At 47.9% G+C, this 21,366-nt stretch overlaps 2 protein-coding genes across 4 annotated transcripts; one reads left to right on the top strand and one right to left on the bottom strand.

Moving 5' to 3' along the window:
* The first annotated feature begins 207 nt into the window (after window positions 1-207).
* On the top strand, window positions 208-15,904 carry GFOD2 (Gfo/Idh/MocA-like oxidoreductase domain containing 2). Of its 3 annotated transcripts, XM_069793965.1 has the most exons (4): window positions 240-336; window positions 1,504-1,542; window positions 5,958-6,301; window positions 13,637-15,904. In XM_069793965.1, exons 3-4 carry the CDS (start codon window positions 6,043-6,045, stop codon window positions 14,533-14,535), a joined length of 1,158 nt encoding a protein of 385 aa, XP_069650066.1. In that variant the 5' UTR covers window positions 240-336; window positions 1,504-1,542; window positions 5,958-6,042; the 3' UTR covers window positions 14,536-15,904. The 3 variants fall into 3 exon arrangements, with proteins under 3 accessions (XP_069650065.1, XP_069650066.1, XP_069650067.1); XM_069793964.1 differs by lacking the exon at window positions 1,504-1,542 and having other exon boundaries at window positions 208-336; XM_069793966.1 differs by lacking the exons at window positions 240-336; window positions 1,504-1,542 and adding an exon at window positions 1,551-1,823.
* Window positions 15,902-20,973, bottom strand: C10H16orf86 (chromosome 10 C16orf86 homolog). The gene is made up of 6 exons (XM_069795488.1): window positions 19,611-20,973; window positions 18,797-18,981; window positions 18,168-18,320; window positions 17,517-17,637; window positions 16,703-16,856; window positions 15,902-15,949 (listed from the first exon to the last, which is right to left on the bottom strand). Exons 1-6 carry the CDS (start codon window positions 19,712-19,714, stop codon window positions 15,902-15,904), a joined length of 765 nt encoding a protein of 254 aa, XP_069651589.1. The 5' UTR covers window positions 19,715-20,973.
* Between the last annotated feature and the right edge of the window lie 393 nt (window positions 20,974-21,366).

Raw genomic sequence — 21,366 nt, 5'->3', positions numbered from 1 at the left:
ACCGCAGCGTCCCTCCTAACGGAGGCCTCGGGCGGGCTCATCAAGGAGATGACGACGCGCCGCGCCGACCTCCTACTGGCTGCCGGCGCTGTCCGTCCGCCGAAGGCCCGCCCCCGGCCGGCCGAGGGATAGGCCGCCCTCCACGCGGCAGGGGAAGCCGTCCCGGGCGCCGCCATTTTCGGAGCCGCTGCCCGGCGAAGGGGCGGGGCCGCCGCGCCTGCGCCTGCGTGAGCCGGGCAGGGCGTCGCCGCACGTCGCTGCGGGAGCGCGCCCGGCAGGAGGATGCGCGGGGGGCGAGGCGGGGCGGTGGCAGCCCCCTCCGCCGGCCGGCGGCAGGTAAGGGCAGCTCGGGGCTCCCCCGGCCTCGGCCCGGGGCCGCGGCCCTGTCCGAGGGCGCTGAGCCGGGCCGGGCGCGGCCGGGAAGGGGAGGGACCCGAGGGGTCTCGGCGGGGCTTCCTCCGTGTGGGCCGGGCCGGTGCGGTGAGGTGAGGCCGGGGAGGGGCCTGCCCGGTCCGGCCCGGTGAGGTGAGTTGGAGGCCTGCCCGGTCCGGTGAGGTGAGGTGAGGTGGGGCCTGCCCGGCCCGGTGAGGTGAGGTGGGGCCTGCCCCATCCAGTCCCGTGAGGGACCCACGCACAAAGAGCAGCTGCCCAAGCCCCCGCACCCGCGGTCAGCGGAGATCACCGTGGGCCATGCCAGAGGCATCCTCTGGGCTGCCATGGCCCAGCCCCGAGCTTTGCAGCACAGGGATAGCGTGAGGGCCGTTTTGGATTCCACGTTTTTCCAGCTGTTGCTGTCTCTGGCACGGTCGTCGCCAACGCCTCTGACCTCGGGCAGTACCTGTGGGAAGCGAGGTGCCAGAAATGGGGCCTTTGCTGTTGTGTATCCGGACCAGGAAGGACAGAGTGCTGTGCCAGCCTTGTCTTGATGTGTGGTGGGAGTTGCTCGAGGGTTTGGACTCGTGGGTTATCACACAACCTGCCTGCACTGAATTGAAAGCATGTTTAGTAAAGAAAGCACGTCAGTCTCTTTCACGTCAGCACTCGAACCACATGCATGTGAACTGTTACATGCAGAGCTTCATGTATATGGGTGTCAGAAGGCTGGAGGAACAGTTTGACAGGAAAAAAACGACATCACGTGTGAGGTGACCTCCAGCTTCTCAGGGTGGTCCAGTGAAGTTCCCACAGTAGTCCTGCAGAGACCTTGCTGACTTCCAAAGCAACGCCCACAGTCTCTGCCTGCATTTCTGTCACCTCTGCTGGGGTCCTTGCAGAACTGACAGTTCTGAGGCAGCACCTGTTTTCACAGGAGGTCTCTGCAGTGCATTAGCATTACAGGTGTGAGACCCCTGCTGCAGAGTGAAAATCTGAGTAGTTCCTGTGTAGAGTTTGTCAAAGATTCTCACGCAGCCTTAAGATCCACGAGGATGTCACAACCAGTAGCAACTTTATTACTTGTACAACCCTTGTTACTTGTCTTTGCTTTCTTTCTGAACTCAACAGCACTGACCCAACTGGATGAAAACAGTGCCCCTGTTGCTGGTATGCTTCTCCACCACGTGCCTTGCCTTCCTTCAAGCCAAAATGAAACTTTTTAGGAGGAGTCACAAGAAGCGTGAATTGCTTTCTCCTTCTGCAGAGCCAGCGCTACCCCGACCAGCATCTTTCTGGACACAGGCTGATACTCTTTTACTATCTTTGGCCATCTCTAATGGTCCACAGTGGTTTTTGGGCAGTGCAGTCCTTGACTGTACTATTTAGTTTTTGAGACTTCTGCCTTCTGAACTCCCTGACTGCTTCAACGTGGAATTGAATTGGATCCTGTAGGAATCGTCAGGTTTTTCATTGCTTTGGGTCACATAAATGCTAGTTGCTATGTATACCAAAAGAGTCAAACAGCTCCTTGAAACTCACCATGAAATTCAGCAATAATGAAAACGTTCTGTGGCCACAAAAAGGAATGGCAGCTAGCAACAAGATTAAAGATCTTTAAGTGCTTCTATTTGAAAATTTAAGTTCAGAATGATGTTGCAGGCATCGATTATTTCATCTCTCTAAAAAGGAGATTGATTTTTATCTCCTGTCGTGCAAGATACCTGTTTCAATCCGGTTTTCACTTCCAGATAAAAGCCCTGCCTTTTGGTGTTTCGGTGGGAGGGTCCTCAGAAAAGCGTTCATTCCAGTGTTTGATCATGGGAAGTATCAATGCATGAGGGTTTTCCTTTTCTGAAAGATTGGCTTATAAAAGGCTTTTCATGATTTGTGTAACTAATTCAGTGAGACTTGTTTGAAGGTTTTAGACTCACGGGGTCCTAAAGTACAGATGTAGACATTGTACCTAATTCTAAGCTGGTTTTGGTTGCAGTTTCAAGCATTTCTTTCTCAGAGCCATTTCCATGCTCTGCTGAATCTAGTTTTCACTAGTTTTCAGCTCAGCTACTTGTGCTAGATGTGACCCTCAGCAGATTTTTTGAAATTGTCTAGTCTTCCTTTTGACTCCTTATAAATGGCTAACATCCACGGTATCCTGTGGCAAGGCATTTCACAGCTTACCAAAGTTTGGTGTGAGGAACCACCTCCTTTAGATTGTTTTGATCCCGCTGCCTTCTCTGAGCTCCATTTGATTTGTTCTTGCATTGCAAGAAACAGTGAAAAATTGGTCTTTCTCCATCCTGAGCTACTCATGACTTTATTACCTTCTGTGACATCCCTCTCAGTCACATCTTTTTGCATCTGAGCAATCTTTGGTTGCTTAGGTCACACTTATGTAGAAGATGTTGTGTGCTTTTGATCACCTTTGCCTGCATCATTTCCAGTTCTGCTTTTTTTCCCCACCTTAGAGCAGAAGTATCAGAAATGCACACAGAGCTCCGGAGAACGGTGCTCTGGGGACTTTTGTGGTGGCATAGTGCTGTTCTTTTGGGGTCTCTTCTTAGTAGACTGTTAATTACAGCTGACTGTCTCCTCAGCTGTGGCCTCATTCTGACACAGTGGGTTTTTAGATTGCTTCCCTAGGGTGGCCTAGCTGTAATGTCTCGCTTACCAGCGCTTGAGTATGTCTGCAAGGTGTGGGGGTGGGGTACCAATATGTACCCCTTTTCAAAAGCTCCTGTTGAACGTCCTGTTACAGCTCTTTCAGCATTTACTCTAGGTCTCCCTGCGTCACGTATGCTGTGTGACTTGCCCTGTGCAAGGACTGTGTTTTTGCTGACCTTCAGCATCCACATCCATCCCACTGTGACCATCCTGACAAACCAGGACTTGCTAGCTGGCGAACGACTGGAGAGGGAATAAGAGGCTGCGGGTGGTCCTCAGGTGAGGGGAGAGAAGCGTGCCTTCTGGTCAGTGCCACTCGCTGCAGGGGCTGCTGGCTGCAGTATTTGGGGGGTCTCAAGCCCTCTTGGGCCCTGTAACTGTGCAAGCCCTGTCTTTATACCCCAGGAGCGTGGCTGCCTTGCTAGAAGTTGTTGCTGAGGCTGGGTTGGCCAATTCTTGAATTGTTGTGGTACTAGCGGTGAGCTGGTGTCCTTAAGTTCTTGTATCATCAGGAGTTGGTCTCCATGGTAGTAAATCACTAGCTTTCATGGGTTCGTGCGGATAGCTGCTAGTGATACCGATGCAGCAGCATGTTAAGTTCTGGGAATAAATGAGTTTAAAATTAATTCCACCTGATTGAGATTTTTAAGAGGCAGTTGGATGGGAAACAGAAAAAAGTAAAATTTAAAATGAGCGAGTATTGCAGAAATCAGCTTATCTGAGTAGCAGGAGTCTCCCGTTGCACATGTGAAGTGCTACAGTGTGCTCTTAGTAGCATTTTCAAATAATTCAACCTTTTCTAAACTTTTGTCATATTGTGTAATTTTGACATTGTTGAGCATTTCTGTGTGATCTGGTGCAAACAGGCACACGCTCACCTTGTCTCTCTCTATTCCACCTTGCTAAGTTTATGTCTGTCTGAAAGAAGGTGATGCTTTTTTTACTGCACGCTTTTTTTCTTCTGGCCTGTAAACTGCCAAATATAGATGTGTGGCGACTTCGACAGTTACTCTCTGTGCAGTTGCAAGATTTTCTTTTTGTTTGTGTCATTTATAGAAAACAAACCTGAATACAAGCCATCCTTTCTGCCGGTAAATTACCCTTTTATGTAGAATAGTAAATATTTTCAAATCCTTTTGATACTGTCCTTATTTGAGTGTTCTGGTAAATGTCAGATAAAAAGGAGTTAATTCAAATTAAAATTAACTTTGTTCATCTTTATAAAGACAGACAACTGTATCACTGCAAACCTAACATCCCACAGAATAGGGAAAAATGTACTGAATTAATTCAGTAAATATCTCATAAAGTGTTCTATAGCATCTGTAAACATTTGTGTGTGTTTTGCAAAATAAATATTCAGAAGTGCTGCTGTTTCCATTTCCTAGTTTAGTGTCTATACTACAAAAGTACCTAGAAATTCAGTCAGGGTTGCAGTTTTGTTATGCTGGTCAGTGTAGGCACCCCCCAGACTAACAAAACGCTGATTGCATACAAAGCATTTGCACTGTGGGTAGTTTGACTTGCGTGCTGGGACTTCCCGGTGCTGTGTCAGGATTTGTTTTCACATATTGTAATTTAGCACGAGTATTTTAGGATGGGGAGAGGAATAACAGTCTCTTTCTGAAACAGATTGTGATTCTTGTTGCTTGTGGGGATTTTTTTACAAAGGTGTTGATCTGGTGTTGGTATCAGTTCTCTTTTTAAATATGGTCTTTGCCTTTTCATTATAAGCTTCTGAAGAAAACTGAATTTGTCATGTTAATAAAATAAAGAAAACTTTTTCTTTCAAAAAAAAATATTCAAAAAAGGTCAACAGTGAGTGTAGTAAACAAAAATTCAAAAAGGCAGAGAACAAAAGCCAGATGGTAGGTTGCTTCAGTGTCACAGATTGAGGAGACTTCTGACATCTCTCCTCAGAGTTAGTGCTAAAGTGAATGCTAAAGGCAGTTCAACCAGTTGTGGCCAGAAGCAGTTCTAAGACAAACTGGCAAGTAGGGGTCCGAAGGGATTAATTTAGCAGGAAATACTTGAAAGAACAAAAGAAGTGTGTCTCAACCAAATGTTTATGTGCAAGGAATATAATAATTCTGTGCAAAACCCTGCATTCCTGGGGTTTGAATGGTGTGGGCAGGAGATATTTTTAACTGTCCCAAGTTACGTAAAACTTTTAACTACCCATGATGGACATAAAGGAGCACCCTTTTCCTTTCTGAAAGCAGTTTTCTATGTATTTAAACACTGACATTATCTCCCCTTGTAGCCTTCTCCTCCCCAGGCTAAACAAGCTCAGTGAATCCAGGCTTTCCCCACAGGACGTGTTTTCTAGATGTTCTCTGGAGTGGCTTAACTATTTGCCATAAAATTGTTAAGCTCCAAGTAGTTGTTTTCAGTTTGTGTATTTAATTTGGAAGAAAGATTTATGCACCCAAAAGGTTGCCTATTATTTCCAATTATCTCAGTCAGTCTAATAAAAGATATTACCTCATCTCACAAACCTTTATCTTATTTAGAGACTTACATCATCACAACTACAGCAGCGCTGCTTTTACTGCCAGTGCAATAGACTTTATGTCCTGTCCTCTTGACGCTTCCTGTTGCTCCCCGTTTGTACCTTGCCATCTCTGGTTTGTCCCAGCATGCTCGTGTGTGTTTCTGTACGTGCATCCTGAGTTTTGAAGCTCAGGAGGTGCTCGTGACTTTGTCAAGCTGCTTTCTTACCATTCTTCTGCAATGAGATTGTTAGACTTGTCCCTTAATACTGTTTATGGATTGCAAGTTTGGGGTTTTTTGGTTTTTTCATTAGGATCTTTGAAAATTTGAATGCCGTATGAAGGATAGAAGCTAGTATTCAGGCCAGATGCATTTGATATCAAAATATGCTTTTTGTTGATACTGACTTGTAACTTTTCATGTTTTAGGAACTGTGGATGGAACGGAAAGCTGAGGAGCCGAACATTTTATCAAAGGCCTATGTGTAGACCCTGATGCTTGAATAAATGCAGAATGAAAATGCTTCCTGGAGTGGGTGTGTTTGGAACTGGCAGCACCGCCCGGGTAATGGTACCCTTGCTGAGAGCAGAAGGCTTCTCCATTGAAGCGCTTTGGGGGAAGACTGAAGAGGAGGCCAAACAGCTGGCAGAGGAAATGAACATCTCCTTCTACACGAGTCGGACTGACGATGTCTTGCTGCACCAGGACGTAGATTTGGTTTGCATAAATATCCCTCCACCGCTAACTCGGCAAATTGCTGTGAAGGCTCTAGGTATCTTTTTATCTTTGGAGTTGGACCAAAAATCCATAGCTCGTTGGCAGATTGAAATTTGAAGCTGTTACCCCAGCACAATTCTGATTGCACCAACGTGCAAATGCAGTGCTAAATGTTTTGTGTGGAATTGGTAGTGCCATCTGCGAGAGAGGTTACCTCGAATTTTTTGTAAAAATAGTGTTTGTAATTGCTTATAGCTTTGCGAGTCTTGAACCAATTGGGCTAAAATACCTCATCTTCTTCAGACTGAACTTACGGTGGGGAGGTTTTAATAAAAATGAGCTGTTTCAGAGATGACGATGAAGGGGTAAAATGTTTTTATGCCCATTAAAAAAAAAACAACCGAACAAAAAAAAAAAAAGGAAAAAACAACCAAACAACTTAAGTTGCTTAATTAATTTCAAATCTTCCCATGTTCTGCAATAGGAAACTGAGATTTGCCTGGGGTGGGGGGGTTGTTCAGCTCTGCTTTTGGTTTTCCCCACAAATAAAACCAAATTGGAAAGTTAAAAGCCTTTGAAAAAATGTTTGCATGCACTCAGTAGAATCTTGTGAGTTAGGACCTAAATTCTCTGCAGATGCTGTTTTCAGCCAGCAATGCTGTGACCCTGGCCACCACCTGGAGCTCTCTTAGGACATCCATGTCCACAGCAGTCTGGGATGGTCCTGGGTTCAGGTTTGCTGGAGGAATCCTTCTACCTGACGCAGGAGAGCAGATGCTGGGGGAGGAGGAGATGTTGGGGACAGCAGGAGGAATCCAGCAAGATGGGCTGGGTGAAGGTGTCAGGGAGAGAAGGGATGACACTCCAAAGTGGTTGGGCAGGGAGGTGGGAGCCAACTGCCGGGACACCCTGACATTTCTTAATTCTCCAGTATGTGACTTTGTAGTGTTAATGTCCTCTCACGTAGTACAGCGTGGGTGTGAGTTTGCATCTAATTCTGTAAATAACAAGTGTGATATTTTTACTGTGTTTACAGGAGGTCCACATGAGTTAATTTTAGGACGGGTAATATCTCAAACTGTGTAAGCCAGGGTGGTTTGTTGTTCTTAGCCTCTTTGCTCTACAGTAATTTGTTTTGGAAGTAAACAACTCCCTGCACAAACATTCAATGCCACTTAGCTATGCAGAGAGATATTACAGGTTTTTTTTTTTCTTCTTTTTCTTTTTTACATTGTTAGATTTGCTTGTTTACCTTGTTAGAGTACTACCCTTTGAATTTAAGGTATTCTGACTTCTGAATATTTGAACTGTAAGTTAGAATTTCTCTCTTTAAATATGCTAAAAGTTCTTTTAAACACTTTTTAGGTAATAAGCATTTCACTAGTTCTCATGGCTTGTGATGGGCAAGTGGGCTAAAAGGAGAGGATTGAACCTTATCTGGTGAATTATTAACTAAAATGGATTGAGATTCTTTCTTCAAAGGCTGGGAACCTGTAAGATGGCATTATCCAGAGGAGGAAAGGAGTGCAGAAGTACAGGCGTGATATGTATGCTTGACTGCAAGTATAAATAAGTGCAAAGCTGAAAAAGCTAGGGAAATGAATGGATGAAGTAGTACAGGGCAGTTTATTCTTTGCTTATGTTCTAAAATGTTCTGATCTGCAAACTGGTGCAGGCATCTCAGGCCCAATATGATGCTGACCTTGTCTTTCGGCTTTCTAGGTTTGTTGCAATGCTATTTATAGATCTGCTACCAACTATGTTGTGACATATTTTGAGCCAGTGTTGGGTGGCTTGCTGTGATTGAGCATTTTGAAGGAACACAAAATCAGGATAGGGCCAAAGATGGCAAGTACATTTTCTCTGAAAGTTCAGAGCGATAACATGATCTACGTAACTGGAGAATTATTGGCCGTGAATTGTATATAATAGATTGGTGTTTACTAGTCGAGAAACTAGGCTTTAGGAAAGATCAGATGCAGTGCAGTGATAATGGTCTTTTGTATTTTGTTTTGTTGTGGTTTGTTTGTTTGTTTTAAAGTGTTTATGCTTTTATTACTTATTTGTAAACTTTTTTTATACTTTCTTTTTTTTTTTTTTTAATTTTAAAATGTGGTTACATTTTTATTTCTGGCAGGGATGAGAGACAGACCCAGTTTTTCCAGGCAGTGCAATTTGCTTGCATAAGTTTCTTATTGACAGACATCCATAAACAAGCCTAGGTACAACTTTGGCATGACGGGGACAAAGCAGTAACACTGGATTGAGTTCATGAACCAGACAGAACAGATCAAAGCCCAGCGGATAATTCAAGTTAAAATCAGTCTAATCTTATGGTTTATCTCCACAACAGGCAATGCAAGAAGCTATCCTAAAATTTGTGCTTCTTTTGATCTCAGAGGAACTAAATTAATTTCACAAAATGTCTGTGTTGTGGTTCATGTCCCACAGTTAAAATGCATCCACCTTTGCATTAGGTGAGCACAGAGCGGAGTTACCAGCTGGAGTGGAATGTAAAACATGGGATGTTTTTGCATGAGGCAAAGTTCAGGGAGGCAAAACATGAGAAGTCCTCAGAGTAGAATTTCTTCATGGTCCTAAAGATAATGCTGCTGCACGTACTGAGCCCAGCTGTCAAATGGATGGTTTGTGGAGTGGCTACAGAGGAACCTCTTACTTGTCTCTCTTGGTTTATACTGGTTGACTACATCATTTAAGACATCTTTGCAACATAGGTTGTTTGACACTCTGATTTTGTGGAGTCCCTACAAATTATAGCACATATATGTTAGTTATGAAGGAAGGAGTCAGAAAGGGCTCTGTCACTGCTTTGTGTTGTGACAAATCCAGATTTCCTGTTCTTGAGACAGGATGAACAAGCATGCTGTGAGTGCTCTTTGCATATTGTGCTTCCCATCTCTGTAACAAGTTGCATGAAGATCTTTTCAAACTGTAGGCAAACAAGAAATGAAATGAAGGAGTGTGTTTTGGAATGAGCATTCATTCATTGGGAGGCTCCCAAAGCAAGTACATCTGAAACAGCCGGCTATTTGGGAAGACTCCTCAGACACTCCCAACTTCTTATAGTGGACAAAGCAATGGTCTGGTGTGCTTCAACAGTGACCGGTTGTACATCTTCCTTGGTGCAACCTCAGGTATTTGACGTTATTCAGGGGAGTAAAGAACTGAGTCTTCAGTTCAATGGACATATTTACTTGGGATAAATACCTTCAGTAGTTTGAGTCAACGTTATAACTCGTGCAGGGAGAGGCAAGGCTGGGGACGCTAGCTGTTTATGGAAAGTGTTGGATGGCCAGCTGTGGCTATGATAGCCAGGCAAAGAAACAACCAAAGAGGTGGAGTGGTAGCTGTCACAGTGAGAATGCTGTCCCAGCCCAGCCCGCTCCTCACACTGCCTGGGCGGGTGGCACGGCACACAGCCGATCCCCTCCTGACTGCACTGCAGGGACACCTCTGTGCACGGCTGCCCCTGCTTCTTGCATTTGCTCACCTGCATGTCCCACAGACAAAGGACTGCAGGACCTCTCCCCATCAGGAGCCCTGGTGGGCTACCTCCTATGCCAGGCTGCTCAGCGGGCCCCCCTGGGACATGAAGGACCTCCTTGATGGAGCGGTGGGCCAGGTGTGGTCTCGGTGTCCTTCTCATGGCCTGCTGATATGCACGCAGCCTGAAGCAGAGAGGAGACCCCAGCTCATATGCATGTTGATTGCAGCAAGGCCAACTCTTCAAGGTTTAGGGTGCACTTCTCCCATCTTTTCATGCATGCTCCCCTTCCCAAGGCCCCACCAGGCTGCAGAGTCCCTTCTCCTTCCTCCTGATCACCCTGGCATCCTCCCTACCAGGAGGAAGGTGTGGGCTGGGGGTCCTGGCAATTGCTGGGGCCTGTGTCCCTCCCCAGCACCTGTGATGGCTTTGGGCAGTGTCCACCAGGTAGCATGAGAAAGCAGCGAGTTTTCTGTGCTTGCATTTTATTAACCAGGGCTGTAAAATATTTCACATGTGGCAAGTTTTGGATGTAGCATGGCTAAGCAGCTGCAAGGGAAGCCAGTGCCTCAGTGCTGATGGACAGTGTGGATCTGACTACAGATGTAAGATTCCTTTAGGAGAAAATAGTCTAGTTTATTCTGCTGTCCAGTAAGTCTCGGCTTACCTGTTGTTTTTTGATTGCTTCCATAGGATGTGAACACACTTTAAAATCCAGTATTTCACTGAGTGAAGCCATGATTTGGCTGTATCACATTAATGAGAGTAAAAAGACTTCTGTTTAAATATTTAGTTTATTTACTAAATCAGGAATTGGTTTGAAAATTCTTGGAATCTAGCAGGTACTTTTGCCTCTGAGTATGGTAGTAGATGGTTTGTCTAAGGACTCCTGGCAATGGTGACCTTTTTATTCTCTTTTTGTGTCCCTCTTACTGCAACAACCAGCATAGCCATAAATAAGGGGACTTCAGTGGAGCGAAGATCTACAGATGGGGTTCGCTCCGAGGTGTGCACAGAGAAGATCCTGAGGTGGTGTTGTTAGGACAGCCTACGATGAGCTTCACCACAGGTAGCAGAGCTGCTGCTGTCCTTGCTCGCTTCCTGTGAGGTGGGGAAACGCAACTCCGCAGCCCCATCTCCTTCCTTCGAGGTGTCCAGGCCCTTCTGTGGGTTTAGACCCACCTGTGAGCAGATTCAACCCACCCACTTTGAAAGAGGAACCTTCCTTTTCTAAACTGGGCTCAGTTGGTGATCTGAACTGACTCACAGAGGGCTCTGAGGAGCACCAGAGCCCTGTGGTGGCTCTCATGTCTCCTAGCTGGTGAGGACCTCAACAGAGAATTTTGCAGCAGTGATTTAAGAAAACAATATCGTACAAAGTTCAGGTTATTCCTTATCAAAATAATAGTAACAAGACGGGGGTTGTAAGTTGCTCTGCCTCAGAAAACAGAAGGCTTGGCTGTTGTGTTGGTAAGGGACCTCGTAGCCATCTCTGACTCGGCCCTTGTCTTGCTGCATGGCCATCTCTGTGAGCTTGGGGACAGCTGGGGGGATGTCCCACTGAGGGCAACCACAGGATTATCTCAGCGATGTTATGGTGTACCCAGGTCTTTGTCCTGGCACTCCAGCAGTGCTTGGTAGGCTGTGCCGAGCTGTCATTGTGCTGCGCTGACTGCCATCCCCCAAAAAAGGCATCAGTCAGTTTTAGCTGCTCAAGTGGCTCAGCCTACACTGGCAAAAAGAGCACAGTGCTGACGCAAGGATGAAGCTGGGTGGGGAGGCAGCAGAACAAGGGCAGCCTGGTGTGATCAACTGCCCAGCATGGAACAGCAGACCCTGGGTGGCAGGGGTGGTCTCCTTTGGCTCAGCCCTCTCTGTTCTTGGTCCCCCACTGCAGGGATGCCGCCCCTTTTGTGTGGACACTGTCAGGCTCCTTGAAGAGCCAACTTGGGGCAATAACCTGCCAGAAAAAGAGCCAAGATGAGTGAATATTTCCATGCTGGGTTTGTACCCTGAGCCAGCTCCTGTGCTACCAAATACATGGTGGAAGGCACTGGAGTTGTGCAAGGGGGAGAGCAGTACTGGCAGAGCTGTACCGTGTGTGTATGCGGATCGAGAGTCACTTTTATTTTCGTCAGACTTTGAGAACTGCAGATCTGCTTAGGATGCTGTGGAGATCCTTTTGCTTTTTCTTTTTGCTTGTATTTTACTGTAACCTGGCTTGAGATAAGTGCCATTTAAACAAGAAGGCAGATAAACCAGGGGCTGAAGCATCTCAAGGTGCTTCAGCTAGCCCTGCGGAATATTGAATAGAGCATTGTGCGTCATCTCAGCAACAGGACTGGGGGTGGGAGAGTCGGAAATGGTCCCTGATGTGGGGGGTTACCAGTGGGTAGCCAGGGTGTCCTCGGGGAGTTTGACCTTACCTTTTGTTCATTAAAGCTTCTATTGACTCACATCAGTTTAGGGGACTTCTTTGGACAAGACCACTAAAAATTGTAGTCTTGTCATTTTCTGACTGGATTTTGCTTGTGTCTATTAGAAATATTGGTTCCGAGTTTTCTCTAGCTGTAGTTGTCCTCTGGCTGAGTTGGGCACAGCGATGGGTCACGGGAGCTCGCTGGCCTGCTCAGATGGTTCCTGAAAGGCTTGCCCAGCACAGCCAGGAGGTGGAGTGCCGAGAGCAAGAGCTGCAGTGTGGGATCTGGCTTCCCCTCTTGTGAGGGAGGCTGTCGGAAGCGCTTGTGCTGGTATCATCTCATCAGGGAGTCGATTAAAAGCTGTTCTGAGCAGGGAGTGGAGTCTGCTCCTGGATAAGGAGAAGCTTTCAGAGAGGTGCCTTCCTCCATGTGCGGCAATTCCTGCAGTTCTTAGGCAGAAACTGTGGTACGATGTGACTGACCTTCAGGTCTGACATCACCAGTTAATGTCTGGACACTTCTAGGTACACCCCTGGATTGAAAAATGTTTATTTAAGTATTTTATCAGAACAGATGTATATGGAAAAGTTGAGCCATGTCACAAGGGTGAAGATGGGGGAGGAAGAGGGAATACCAGCAAAGCACCAAATATAGGAATTTGATTGAAGGTTGCACTGGGATACTCTTCTGTATTACTTTATTTCTGCTTTGAAGTTAAAAAAATGAATTATTGACTGCCCACATTGACTCAGGCTGAGCACAAGATAAAGTGCATCCATAGGAATAAAAATGCAGTGGGTCACCTTGCAACTGCAGCTCTCATCTGTGTAACTCACAGTCACCTTTGCAGTCTAATTGTATGAGTAGGCTATACATGCAGACCAAAATGGTTTGCTTTCCAATTAGCGATGCTTTTAAAACAATCCACCTACCAAAACATTATTTCTAATTCTTGTATTCTGTACACAGGCCACTAAGTATCTCGTATGACCCATTTCTATTAATCTATTTAAAATAATACATTCATAGTGATGGTGAAATACAAAGTGAAAATCAAATCTCCCCTTCACTCACCTCTTCTGTCACATGTTCCCCCCCCCCCCCCGCCCCCCGCTCTGGCTGTACAGGCATTGAAATAATTTTATAGCTACAACATGCAATTTGTGTCTTGTTCTGACGCCATGTGATGCCATTTGGCCGTTTATCTTTCATGATGTAAAAATCCTCTCTTTATTTGGAGCATCTCTCTGTGGGAGTTTGTCAGCTCTGCAACCGGAACATTTTGGAAGCAGCTTTGACTGCTTGCTGCACTTGGCATTCCTATTTTAGTTCCCAGACCTTTGCCTTTAAAATTGCAGCAGGAATTGACTGACTCATAAAAACCCTGCTTCTTGACAACCTTTGGGGCATCTGAGCATGTTTCGCTTGTGTGTGCTGTATTTTTTTTTTTTCATTTGTGCTGCAGGAATAGGGAAGAACGTGATCTGTGAGAAAGCTGCTACCTCTGTGGATGCCTTCAGGATGGTCACAGCTGCCAGGTATTACCCCAAGCTGATGAGCATTGTTGGCAACGTTCTCCGTTTCTTGCCTGCCTTTGTGAAGATGAAGCAGTTGATAGAAGAACGCTACGTGGGCAATGTGATGATCTGCGACGTACGAGTTTATGGGGGAAGCCTGCTCAGCCACAAGTACAACTGGATCTGTGATGAGCTGATGGGAGGAGGTGGTCTGCATACAATGGGAACCTACATTATTGACCTCCTAACTCACCTCATCAGCAGAAGAGCAGAGAAGGTCCATGGTTTGCTTAAGACTTTTGTGAAGCAGAACACGGCTATAAGCGGGATCCGCCATGTCACTAGCGATGACTTCTGCTTTTTCCAGATGCTAATGAGTGAGGGTGTCTGTTGCACTGTGACTCTCAACTTCAACATGCCTGGATCATTCATTCATGAAGTCATGATTGTTGGGTCTGCCGGTCGCCTGATAGCTCGCGGGACGGACTTGTATGGGCAGAAAAACACTGCGCTCCAAGAAGAACTACTGTTTACAGACTCTCTGACTGTCAACAAGGGCCTTTTGGATAAAGGGTTTAAAGACATCCCGCTGCTTTACCTAAAAGGAATGGTGTACATGGTTCAAGCACTGCGGCAGTCTTTCCAAGACCAGGAAGACCGTCGGACATGGGATCATAAACCTGTCTCTATGGCAGCCTCTTTTGAAGATGGTCTGTACATGCAAAGTGTAGTAGAGGCCATCAAGAAATCCAGCAGGTCAGGAGAGTGGGAAGCTGTGGAGGTGATGACTGAGGAACCAGATGCCAATCAAAACCTCTGCGAGGCGCTTCAGAGAAATAACTTATGAACATTCCTGCTTTGGAAGATAGGAGGATTAACACTTCTGGCTGTAATGTAAAAAAACTCTCCGTTTTTAAGATATGTAGATTTTTATTTAACAACCTGAGTTCCTTGGTTTTTTAAATGTGTACAATATGTTCTGATAGAAACTGTTCTCATTTAAATTGTTTAAAGAGTTTTAAATGTTTCCGTTTTTGCAAACGTTTAATTTTTGTCTTGGAGACTGGTAGGAAAACTTGAATTGCCCTTTGCACTTGCAGTAGCTGAAGTGAAGCATGGGATCTCTGCCGTTGCGTGGCTTGGACATGGGACACAACCCCTGTTGCACAGGTTCCTTATTTTAACATGAGAGCACATAGAGCAAGATCAGGGAGTATCTGTTGTTCGGATGCCTTTTCCTTCTCTCTTGGAGACTGATTAAGTTTTACTCCTCAGTGTAAAATTTTATAAAAGAGTTTAGTGATGTAACAGGTCTCTAAACTCCTGTAGGACAAATAGTAGAAGGACCGGATAAAAGTTTGGAACATAAGGATCAGCCTTTTGGCTTCCCGCATGTGGCAAATGTCTTTCACATTCATTTAAACTGGTATTTTATTTAAATGATGCTATGAATTCTCTGTTGATGGTGTCTTGGCAGGAAAATCTTCAGGAAGTTTGTGATGATTTGTGCTGTTCTTCCTTATCTGTAGACATTATTCCTTCTACTCAAGAGGCTGCCTGCATCCAGCAGCTTTTTTCCATAAACTCTGTGTCTGTCGGTTGTGTTTACTGCCCAGCAGCACTGGTGCCGTGACTGCGGGGCCACGTTCTCATTTCTGTGACTGTTAATAAATGCCTCCCAGGGTCATGGGATTTCCACAGTGTTGTGGGTAATGAAGTTGTACAGCATTAACCTTCCAGGGACCTGAAGATGGAAGTAAGGAGGTATTTCCTACCTCTTGTAGCTCTCTTAATGTGCTGGCTGGGTAACTGTCACACTACACACATCCTGATAGTTGAGAGAATGGGGACTGAACTGTCATGGGTAAGTCTGCTCTTGATCTCAAACACTGGATATTAACCCTCTGGCCCTGCCCATCCTCACACCCTCCTGCAGCTTGTGTCCAGTGGAAAGATCTGTTGGCAGATGATGGGTGGAAGTTCATTCGTTTGAGAAACGTTTCTCTCTGAGGCAGGTATGCAGAAGGGATAATCCAATTTTACTACATATATTTTGTGTACTTGAAAGCTTTTTTTAATGTATTTCTCACTAAATTGTAACCCTGTGTATTTATGTATCTTAACATGCAAACTGCTGTTTCATAAGCTGGTCCTTCCTGAAAAGGATCTTGTTTTCTACAGAAATAAAAAGTTGTGTTTGTTGAGGGCATTCTTTATGCAGCTGTGGGCTTGTGTTTTGATTTGGTCAAGCTGAAACCATCCTAATAAATGTGAACAGGAGACTTAGAGCTGGGGCTCAGTACCTGTTGAGTCCTTCCCTACTTCTATGTGCCTTTGCTGCCAGCTGCGTAGCTTGGGTGTGGAAAACGCTCTTGTGATATCTAGCAGTATAGCTCTGTGCTATCCTGTATAGCTCTCTGCTATCCTAACAAGTGTCATTGATTTATCACCAAGGGAAAGTAAGTCCTACCGGAAGATCTATTTACCACCTCTTTGCTGTTTCCCTCGCACTACAGCTGTTGAGTAGCTGGTTTTGGAGATCCTTTTGCCTATCTTGGACTCACCATGTCAACTTTTGTCATTAACAGGATCTTTATTTATCTGCCTGACTCATCGTAGAAATTGCTGGAAGATGCCAACTAAGAAGCAAAATCCCCACAGTATTGATGGGACCGCTTTCTTTGCTCAGTGTATATATCAGGTATTTACCTTTGGGTATTTACTTTCAACACAGTAAAACTCTTGACAGAAACAAGTCTACTGACATGCTGTTTTAAAGGGTAGAAGCATGGCTGCTCCTGTGCTCTCTGCACAATCTCATTTCTACTGTGAGCTGGATGAAGAAAGCAAATGGTTGAAATTCACTGCTCCCAGCTGTAGCAGGTGGAGCAGTGAAAGCTGCATCTCTGCAAACCTTCCTTTACAGGTAGAGGACTGGTGTTCCTGCCATAGGTCTGAGCATCTAATGTCTGTGTGCTATGTAAAGCAGGTGAGATAATGTCTCCTGAGCTCACCTGGAAGCCGCTGCCTTCATTCAGACAGAACAACTCTGGCTTATTTCGTGCCAGTTTTGGATCTGTTTTGAAGCTGTCCTCCTTGAACTGAGAACCTTCCTTTGTGCCTTTGTCAGTATATTTGTACCGGGCAGAAGATCCTAAAGTGCAACTCCTACAGGAGAAGAAGGAAGTGCAAAACATCTCCAGATGATCCCAGCAAAGAAAGGAGGGTGCCAAGACTCCTGGGTGAGCAGGAGACCTGACCGCAGAAGTGTGCAGAGAGGTGAAATGGGCTTTTTGTAGCCTGGCTACAGCCTCCAGCTGCCCTGCACTGGCAGCGTGGGACAGTGGCCAAAGGAGCACTCCTTTGGATGAGGCGGATCCCTGCTGTGAAGCTGAGATTCTCCCAGTGCAAACCCTGTTGGTCCAACGTAGAGGTAGTGAAAGCACCTGCTGGTTAGTGCTGCTCGCAGAGGGGGACCAGGCCATGCTCTGCTGTCTGCTGGACTGAAAGGCAGGGCTGCACTGTGCCCTCCTATGTCCCCTGTGCAGGGTGATCTTCAGCAGCGAGCCTCAAGGCTAGTCCCCAGGCTCCTGCATTTCACACACAAGGAAGGAATGACAGCACATGCATCCTAAGGCCAAGTGACATGCAGCTGTATTTTATAATGAAAAACTGCTTCCCCCCGCCCCTGGCAAATCAGATTTTCTGCAACCAGGAAAAAACCCAGTAAACCCACAGCTCTTTGTATGGGCCAGGTGATGATCACCACCCCGCAGGTCAGGCTGTAGTAGACAAACAGGAGGCAGAAAGCTGCATGGCTATTTATACTGAGGAAAGAGCAGTGGCACCAGGTGAGCTGCATATCTGAGCATCCTATCGATATCAACCTGCATGGATTTGTCACCTGCTTCTGGGGCTGGGATCTCCGGAGCGCTGCTGGCACAGGTATCTGCAAGAGGAGTGAGTGCATCAACAGCTCAGCCACCTCCTGGGAGACAGGCTGAGTATTTGCACCAGCAGGATGCCAGGTGCCAGCAGTGTGGGTAGGATAGCTGCTCTGGGGTCTCCAGCCTGACATCCTGCTTGGAGCAGGCCTGTTCACCAGCTCCAGCTCAGGCTGGCCATGGCTTTGTTCCACCAAGTCTTGGAAGAGAACTCTGGAACCTGTTGACTGTGGAGTCAACTGAAGAGTGCTGTCCTAAGGGGAAGGGTCCTGCTCTGTTTGTCTAGGCCACCTCAGAGCTTCAAGGGAAAACCTAAGGGCAGAGCTGCTGCAAATGATGACCTAGAGACATCCAAGCTGCTTCTCTAAAAGCTAGGGGCAAGGGTGGAAGAAACAGGATAAGGTGACAATATCTGCAGAGGCAAGGGCAAAGCCTCCACTTGTGGGGATGAGCTATGGGGACCAGCAGGTCACTGGCAGAACAAGGCCAGCTCCCTGAGGAATACAGGAGCTGGGTAAACCTTGTTGGAGCTCACCTTCCAGCTGTGGAGCAGTTGCCCTGCTGGAGGCTGCAGGGACCTGGCTTGGCTGTGCCAGCTCTGGGACTTCATCTTCTGGTGATGGGTGCATCAACTCTGTCATGTCTAAGTTGATGTACTGGTACAAGGGTCGCAGACGTGGCAGTTGTCCTGGAGAGGTACAAGAAGAGCTAAATGCTGACACCCCCTTCCCTGCCAGGGCTGTGCTGTAGCTCACAAGGCTCCAGCAGCCCTGGGAGGAGAGGAAGAGCATTATTCCTGCCAGGAAGGGAGTCAGGGGCTGCAGGGGGAGGCAGATACCCTTGAGCTGAGGCTGCCTGGTAGGATAAAAGCCAGGGATCTGTGGCCATATCCCAGAGACAAAACAGCAGCTGGAGGGAAGAGCCATGGTGAGCCTGCCTGGGTATCATGGTGCCCGGCTGAAAACTCACCAGTGGAAGAGCCCCTGTCATCACCCAACCCACGGGGATGCTGCCAGGTCTGAGAGAAGCAGAAGAGCTGTGGACCACCTTGTTGTACTATGGACCCAGCCTTAGGCCAGCATCATTCCTGAGACAAGCCAGTTAGAGCACACACCATGCCAGCCCAGCCCAGCTTGTGTGGCTGCAGCCACCACCTTTGCTCACCCAGCGTGTCCTGGGACTTGGCCCCTCTGGGAGAATGCAGGCTGCTCGCATGTCTCTTTTTCTTCCTTTTCCTCTCCTGCTTGGCAGAGAGGCCAATGTCACCTCGGAGGGTGCCTGGCTCCTTGGTGGTGGGATATGCCCTCTGGAAGTCAGGGTGCTGCAACCGGAGCACTTGCGAGTTGACCCTGAAGGACAGAAACCAGCTGTGGGGCACAGCCAGCTCTGGGTCCATCTGCAGTGGGAGACAGAGCCCTGTGGCACCTCGGGGTGGGGCTCCATGCCCTGGCATAGGAGCTGCATCCAAGTACAGCCCTTGCCCTTGGTCTGTGCCCATGCTACAGTACTGTCGTGCCAGGGTCTGCTCCAGCCCTGGCTGTGCTAGCTTAGCTCCCTGGCTGGACTTGGACATGACTGGTGGTCACTGACTGTGGCTGATGGATGGCTCGGAGCTACTGCATTGCCACAGGTGCCGTTTTCCTTTCCACCGTGAGCCCCACAGCTCTTTGGGCTTCTCCCTTTCCACACTTCTGTGGTTTATCTGCTCTTTTAAACTTGAAGCAACTCTCAAAATTACTACAAACCAAGCTCAATTCTCAACAAAATAAAAAACAAAGCAGAGCGATGTCCAGCCACAAATCATGGATACTAATATGTTCCATCCCATGCTCATCCCTTCCTCCCAACCTTGTTTCACCCTTGTGCAACACAGCCTGCCTGGGGCAGACCCAGGCCTCGCTGGCAGCTGCTCCTCGCATGGTGATCCTGGCTGCGTTGCAGCACAAAGCTGGCTTGTGAAGGAGACATGGTGACTTACTTTGTCCCCTTGAGTTTGAAACCGTAGGCTAGCAGCCAGGCCTGCAGTGCTGCGACACAGCCGAGATCCACCAGCTCCGGGAAGACCGCTTTGTTCTTCCCCATCTCCTCCTCATACAGCTTGGTGTGGACAAGGACACCTCGCCCATCTTTGGACCACTGCAGTAGACACAGGGAACAGCATTGACAAGCGGTGGTCCCGTCCTGCCTGTCCCTGCACCCACTTTTTTCCTCGGGCCCTGGTGTGGATGACCCTGCCACAGTGGCTTGGACCCTTTGCTGGCTACTAATAACCACCTGGATTTAGGATTTTACTCCCAATGTGGCCCCAAGGTGTGGGGGCGAGCCCGGCTGGCTGGTGAGTGGGAGCACCCTGTGTTGCTGCAGTGGCTGTCTATGGTGGGTGGGACCGTGGGGCTGGGTGGCCCCATGAGTCCCGCTGGCCCTCCCAGGACTTTGGTTGCCATCTTGCCCCCCCATCACCCACGGTGGCACTGCCAGGCCCCAAGCAGCAGCTAGGGACACCCTCGAGTGCACCACCATGGCAGAAAACCGCTCTACAAAGAGATGGCTGAAAATTATTCAGCTGCCATTTCATGCAGCTTAACTAGAAGCTTGCAGGTAACTATTTGGGGTCATCTACTCTCAGTTTGAGAAAGACTTGGGAGTAACATCATGCCTTTTGTTTCTGGGTAGCAGACCCAGCCCCAGGGACATCCAGCCTCTGCAGAAAGGAGCTTTTCTCATTCCTTCCCCCTCCCCAAATTTTGGCACGCATGGGGACCCCCTGTTCTCACACAAGGCTCGCACAGGGGCAAGTGCCATGCTCGTGGCACCCAGGGATGAAGCCCATGCTCCTCACAACCCCCATGTCCAATGCAAGATCACCCTTCACCTTCAAAGCTTTGATGTCCGGGTTCTCCAGGGCTGCAGACAGCTGAGCAAGGATGTGCCCAGACTCATGGCTGCCATTCTGCCCCTCCTCAGGGCTCCTCACCAGGGCAGGAGGCTCCAGCACTGGGGCTGACATGGCAGATGCTCTAGGCCACCAGTGGGGGCTGCCTGCAGACCAACATCTCTGTGAGTGTTTGGTTTGGCGTGGGGGCTCAGCCCAATGCATGGTGCTCAGCCCGGCCAGGCCATGGCGAGCCCCCGCTGCAGGGACACGGGCACTGGATGCCTCTCCCTGCTGAGCTGCCAGGGTGGTGATTCCCGTTCCCAGCCCTGGGTCTGGGCAGCAGCTTTGAAGTGGCTGAGGTCTGCCCAGCACAAGACCCCCATGAGATGCTCCAAAGCAGCCAGCCTTAGGAGCTCTCCTGATACACCTGGGGACGCAGGGAGGTGAAAACCTCCCAACACATCAGGTGCTGGAGCTCCCCACCCCATCCTGAGCTGCCAGAAGACCCCAACCACCCCAGCACACCTTGCACTTCTGCCTTGTGCCTCCTTCAAGCGAATCATCGGCACTCAGCCCCTGGCCAAAGCCTTGGCATTGCCTCCCCTTCCACTGGGAATGAGAGGGGACAGTTTGCCTGTTAAACGGACATCCAAACACAATTTCAGCATTTCCACTGACCACACGCAACCCTGAGAGGCTGCAAGCACCGATTACCCGCCCTGAGTATCTTACCACTGATCCCCACACACGCCAGCTTCCCTTTCTAGCCACAAAACCTCCAGTGAAGCAGCCCTGTGCCTGGAAGACAGCACGGTTAGGATGGGCACAGGTCACTGAAAGCTGCAAAAGCCAACCGCGA

The sequence above is a fragment of the Haliaeetus albicilla genome, chromosome 10 (assembly GCF_947461875.1).
Source record: "Haliaeetus albicilla chromosome 10, bHalAlb1.1, whole genome shotgun sequence".
In the NCBI taxonomy this organism is placed as follows: domain Eukaryota; kingdom Metazoa; phylum Chordata; class Aves; order Accipitriformes; family Accipitridae; genus Haliaeetus; species Haliaeetus albicilla.
The sequence above is the reverse complement of the archived record's forward strand: the minus strand, read 5'-3'. Positions and strand labels throughout refer to the sequence as shown.

What these genes read in the sequence shown, in the direction of transcription:
- C10H16orf86 (XM_069795488.1), bottom strand. Translation starts at nt 19,714, where the DNA reads ATGGGGAAGAACAAAGCGGTCTTCCCGGAGCTGGTGGATCTCGGCTGT. An exon ending in TTCAAACTCAAGGGGACAAA is followed by an intron (nt 18,982 to 19,610) that starts GTAAGTCACCAT and finishes TCTGTCCTTCAG; the next exon opens with GGTCAACTCGCAAGTGCTCC. An exon ending in CAAGTCCCAGGACACGCTGG is followed by an intron (nt 18,321 to 18,796) that starts GTGAGCAAAGGT and finishes GTACCTCTCCAG; the next exon opens with GACAACTGCCACGTCTGCGA.
- GFOD2 (XM_069793964.1), top strand. Translation starts at nt 6,043, where the DNA reads ATGAAAATGCTTCCTGGAGTGGGTGTGTTTGGAACTGGCAGCACCGCC. An exon ending in AATTGCTGTGAAGGCTCTAG is followed by an intron (nt 6,302 to 13,636) that starts GTATCTTTTTAT and finishes TTTGTGCTGCAG; the next exon opens with GAATAGGGAAGAACGTGATC.